General features: G+C 57.1%; 1 protein-coding gene across 2 annotated transcripts in view; it reads right to left on the bottom strand.

The window, feature by feature from the left end:
• Positions 1-2,992: 2,992 nt before the first annotated feature.
• LOC119099658 (nephrin) overlaps positions 2,993-5,666 on the bottom strand; it is a 21,167-nt gene continuing 18,493 nt past the window's right edge. Inside the window, exons 12-15 of one of the 2 annotated variants that reach the window (XM_037222723.1) lie at positions 5,436-5,538; positions 4,726-4,892; positions 3,645-3,827; positions 2,993-3,147 (exon numbers count right to left, since the gene is read on the bottom strand). In XM_037222723.1, coding sequence (XP_037078618.1) covers positions 3,046-3,147; positions 3,645-3,827; positions 4,726-4,892; positions 5,436-5,538 — 555 coding nt within the window. In that variant the 3' untranslated portion in view covers positions 2,993-3,045. Of the gene's footprint in view, positions 3,148-3,609; positions 3,828-4,725; positions 4,893-5,435; positions 5,539-5,666 lie in introns of both variants that reach the window. The other variant, XM_037222724.1, reaches the window with a different exon arrangement.

Raw genomic sequence — 5,666 nt, 5'->3', positions numbered from 1 at the left:
TCCCAGGGTGATGGCCGGACCCCACTTGCAGTTGGGTCTGAGACTACACATTTTGCGCCGACTCGCGGTAGATTCGCCGCATTTGGTTTTACGTCCGTCTTATCTTGCCAGCGGTCGTAGTTGTTTATAAAATTGAGAAAAACCGATGTGGAATCCAGCAGAAAGGTCACAGGCATGCAAAGCGCCTGTTGGTCACATCCTTGGCCCAATTTCTGCACACACCCACGCCAAAAGCATTTCATCGTGTGTCGCGAGAGTCCCATTACATTCATAGTGTGAAAAACTGCGCTCGGTCTTATCGGAGGGGAGGGTTCAAGTCTCGTAAGCCCTCACTGTGGCTACGTCACCGTGTTTGACGGCCTGGCAGACCCTTCTGACGTTCTAAGGCGTCTGCTGCTCAGTTTTGGTTTTCCTCACTTTTCATTCAAAACAGCTGCCTTACCTTTATAGACTGTTTGGCCATACCCAGAGTGTATGCATCCGCCGGGACTCCGATCTGTTTTTCTGAATCGTCTCAAAGACCTTTGAGGACGTGGGCCGCCGGCAAGTGAGGGGTTTCACTGCGGGGCTGGGGGAATTTTGTAGTTCACTGGGGAGGGGGGGGGGACGATCAACAGGACTCACCCACACCCACCTTCCGAGCAAATGGTACTGCACGAGCGTGGAGCACGAGGCATGACGTAGGTAGGCTCAGCGTGCCTTGCTCGAGGACCGAGGAGGGAAGCAGCGCTTCTCTGCCAGAGTGTCGAACTTGTTGCACCAATTCCCGCCCAGGTAGTCTCTGCGCGCCTTGCTAGAGTAACGAGGAGGGAAGCGGCGCTTCTCTGCCAGACCCGAACTTATAGCACCAGTTCCTGCCCAGGTAGTCTCTGCGTGCCTTGCTAGAGTAGCGAGGAGGGAAGCGGCGCTTCTCTGCCAGACCCGAACTTATAGCACCAGTTCCCGCCCAGGTAGTCTCTGCGCGCCTTGCTAGAGTAACGAGGAGGGAAGCGGCGCTTCTCTGCCAGACCCGAACTCATAGCACCAGTTCCCGCCCAGGTAGTCTCTGCGTGCCTTGCTAGAGTAACGAGGAGGGAAGCGGCGCTTCTCTGCCAGACCCGAACTTATAGCACCAGTCCCCGGCCGAAGTCGCGGGATTGAGCTCACGGGCACTTGCACAGGCCGTCAGTCGTGATATGCTAGATCAGTCGCCAGATCAGGACACTGTAGGAAGCGTGCGGGCCTGTCTGGTCTTGTCAGCATATAAATGTGTGCTACATATACGCATACCATATGCCACTTAAGCGTGTGTGTCCTGCATGACTGCATGCTAACCTGATATGTGACTCGGGGATTAGAAGTCGCTGTAACGGTGGCCAATATATGCGTGCGTCAATCCCGCGACGGCACATTTGCCACACGTCACATCGGCGACGTAACAAACATACGCGCCATTCGTACGCGTACAACATCAAAACTTACATTTATACATTTTCTCCGAAATGTATTGCCAGCGTCTACGCAACTGCAAAACAACTTCCATCCGCAGCTCTATATTCAATGTCGGGGGTTGGGCTCAACCGATAGCGAACGTTGACGACAAAGTCTGGCAAACATTCAACTGTATTCGAAATGTGCATACAACTCAGGAGCAGCCCAGTTTGCAACATCTATCACAGACAGCGGCGACAGCGCATTCACGCGGACACAACTCTCACGAACACGGCGCGGCGGGCTGTCCAACAGCTCAAGTCTTTGGCACATGAACAGTTAGCTGACACGATGCGCGGCGCGAATAAATGGGAAATAAATAGCTGAAACAAGTCATTTGATATAAGCGTGCACGTACATGATGAGCGGAATAAAATACGGTGACGTGGGAGGTGGCTGACTGCGGATGGCGCTTAATGCTGCGTGTGATGATGACTTCAGACCTCCAAACCCGGTAAAAAACGATAACATACGTCGATGAGTGTGAGAAAGGAACTCATTCTTACTGATCCACGGAAAATTGGAGCCTGAGGGCTGGACGTCACCGGCAGAGCCAACAAACGCGGGGAGTGTTCTCGGAGGTAAATCAACAAACGCGGGGAGTGTTCTCGGAGGTAAATCTCCAGTTTTTGTGGTTGGCCACCGCCGGCTACGGTCTTCCATACTGGTCACTGGTCACGGCATGTTCTAGTCGGCTACGGCACGTTCTCGCTGCATCATTAAACCCAGCCAGGACGTAGACTGAACGTCAGACAAGCTATTCGGCCCGCTGCCAGACTTAGCCCGGGCGGTGTAATGATTCCATGTTAACTCAGTTTGTGTTTAATTATTCATGGTCTGGGTGCGGAGACGTTCAGACCGGGGCTCTGTGAATGGTGAATTCCTCAACGACAACAACAAAATGTCGAGGTGGACAGCGTAGCCCACTTGTATGGGAAACTTACACCGCTACTGACCTGAACTTGGCCCTTCGCATTGTTTAGTTGTCGGTCGCAAAAGGTGACTTTCAGAATGAGGATAACGCGGAATTGAACCAACGTCAAACACAAGTCGGTCTGATACATGACCGAGATTACGGTGTAGACAATTCCTCTCCGGCTCTCCATTTGTTGAACACAACGCGGTAACTGAACATTGAGGGTAACGACTTCATCGCCGATTTTCGCGTCCCTTTCAAGCACATCGAAGCGTACCTGCCGCCATCAGCCTCCCACAACAACCTACACATCCCCTCCAACGACACGGCACGCAACCATTGCGTTCTCTCCATCGGAGGACTTCCCCGCCCCACGGAGCTAGAGCCCTCCCCAGTGTCCTTGACCCCGCGCTGCCGCCTCCGACCGGGCGCCGGCTTCGGCTGTCTTCCGCGGCGGTCTCGTATCGGCGCTCGCCACGCACGGAGGCCAGCTTCGGAGCAGACAGCGGCGGTCCATCAACGGCGGGCCGGCGCGGCCGCTCTCCTCCCGCCGAGAGCGCCCCCCCCCCCCCCCAAACGGCACCATCTGTCGGAGGCCGCACAGACGAGGCCGCTCCGTCCCCACCCCGGTCGTGGGAAGGGCGGTGTTCGAGCTCGCGCTAAAACTGTGTGGAGAGACGCGAGGCGGCCACGTGTATCACAGTTTCCTGACTGGCTGAGTCGGCAGCACGGCTCATGTACGGCTCCACGTCAGACGAGTCCTGGAACACGACGAAGGGGCGTCACACGGTGCAACAGAGGAGCAAATCGTGGACACAGCGGGGATAGTCAGCAAAACACACAAAATACAACGTGCCACATGGACTACGCCTCACATTTCAAATACTTTTAGACCGAGAAATGTGGCATTTGCGTATCATTTCTCACACAACAGATAACGTTCGCATTCGTCAGGGATATCGCGCTTTGCAAAGCTGGAGCTACAAATTCACCACGGCTACTAACCACCTAAACGTGCTCAACTAAAAAAAACTTTGGTTTTTCATCAAAAACAAAGCTACCGGGAAAAACACATAAATGAGACATGAGCCACAAATTACGAAGTGTATCGACAGAGCGCGAAGTAATATACAAGCCTGCGAACGGTCGGTCTTACATCAATGCTGAATGGCAGACATTCGGGGCCAAAGACGTTCTAAAAAAACAAACAGAATAATATCTACCTCTACGGCAAGCGTGTTGGCAGACATATCTATACCGAGCTCTCCCGGTGGTCGCCTCGAGGCAGAAAGGGCTCGATCTCGTGCGGACGAACGGGACGCGGCGGCACTCGGTCCGTCCGCACGTCCGTCCGCACGTCTGTCCGCACGTCCGCCGGCACGTCCGCGGCGGACCTCCTCGCCAGGCACGGCACGGACGCGTACAGCACGTCCGCCGCCGGCTGAGTGCAGGCGAGGCGGCGGATCAGCGACGGACGGGATCACACGTCAGATGGTCAGCAGGGACGCGGACCGGGTAGCGGAGACGGGATCACACGTCAGATGATCAGCAGGGACACGGACCGGGTAGCGGGACGGGATCACACGTCAGATGGTCAGCAGGGACACGGACCGGGTAGCGGAGACGGGATCACACGTCAGATGGTCAGCAGGGACACGGACTGGGTAGCGGGACGGGATCATACGTCAGATGGTCAGCAGGGACACGGACCGGGTAGCGGGACGGGATCATTCGTCAGATAGTCAGCAGGGACACGGACTGGGTAGCGGAGACGGGATCACACGTCAGATGGTCAGCAGGGACACGGACTGGGTAATGGCGGACGGGATCACACGACACATGGTCAGCGGGGACACGGACTGGGTAATGACGGACGGGATCACACGTCAGATGGTCAGCAGGACACGGGCTGGGTAGCGAAGACGGGATCACACGTCAGATTGTCAGCGAGGACACGGACTGGGTAGCGGAGACGGGATCACACGTCAAATCGTCAGCAGGAGACACAGCGCAGGTGTCTTTTCGTGTCATCATGTCTTTACGCAGTCTGGTAACAAAACCCAAGCCAGCCACGAACTTACCGATGACATCCACCAGAAACGAGTTCGGAGATTACACCAGTCAGGACCGAACCGGAGCGTGGTGACATCGAACAAAGCCGCAAGAGCGTCAGGCCCACAAATTTGCACGCGAACACCCAAAAATAGCCCACACCGCCTCTCCGTGGGTGTCAAAAGGTCAGGCTAGCGAGCGCAAACACGGCCTGCAGTGTGAGGCAGGGCGGCTGCGGCCGTACGAACGGCACCGCCAGAGGTCACGGCGAGCGGGTCGCCCCTCACCAGCGGTCCTGAAGGGGGTCGGGAGTGGTGACCCTTCCTGAGGCTGACCAGGGTGCCACCGGCGGTGGCGTCGCCGGCACGGTGCGCCCCCGGCGGCGGCCGCAGCGAGCGGCAGTGTGGCTGACTGAGCCGCTCAATCATGTGCTTCTCCTCGGGGTCCAGGTACTCTGCGGCGAGGGAGCAGGTCAGTGTCGGAGAAGGCGAGAGGGGGACTGGGGAGGGGGGGGGGGGCGGAGAGGAGGAATCCGTGTCCAGCGTCCATCCCAAATGCTAGATCCACCCAGAGCGGTGACGCTCGGTGCACGTGAACACATCTCGTAATGCATACGCGTTATGCGTTACTGCATACCATCCGGATATGACAAGGGATGGAGACGACCGAGGATTGCAGGCACCTCGGCCGTTGGTTCAGACATCTCGGCCGTTGGTTCAGACATCTCGGCCGTTGGTTCAGACACCTCGGCCGTTGGTTCAGACATCTCGGCCGTTGGTTCAGACATCTCGGCCGTTGGTTCAGACATCTCGGCCGTTGGTTCAGACATCTCGGCCGTTGGCTCAGACATCTCGGCCGTTGGTTCAGACATCTCGGCCGTTGGTTCAGACATCTCGGCCGTTGGTTCAGACACCAGCCTGACATCTGAGGCACCACGAGTCGGCTGCAAACTAACGCAGGCAAGCCAGTAAGGTCATACCGGCCCGGGGCGGCCTACCCAGAGGTAGTGTCTCGGCGCTGCCCTTCTGTTTCAGGTCCAGCGCCGACTGCATGTTGCCATCGCCGTCGTCTGGCGCGACGGCCGGCGGCTGGTCTCTTCTCTGGAGGGCAGCGGCAGGCATTATTAACGCCATGCGTGACCGCGACACGCGGGACCAACGTAGGGGATCACGCCGGGGGACGCCGTTCTGAGAGACGCCCACGCAGCACCGTTGGTATAGGTCGCTGC

The sequence above is a fragment of the Pollicipes pollicipes genome, unplaced genomic scaffold (assembly GCF_011947565.3).
Source record: "Pollicipes pollicipes isolate AB1234 unplaced genomic scaffold, Ppol_2.1 Scaffold_4836;HRSCAF=5710_pilon_pilon_pilon, whole genome shotgun sequence".
Lineage (NCBI taxonomy): Eukaryota > Metazoa > Arthropoda > Thecostraca > Pollicipedomorpha > Pollicipedidae > Pollicipes > Pollicipes pollicipes.
Note: the sequence above shows the minus strand (reverse complement) of the source record. Positions and strands in the feature narration are given on the sequence as shown.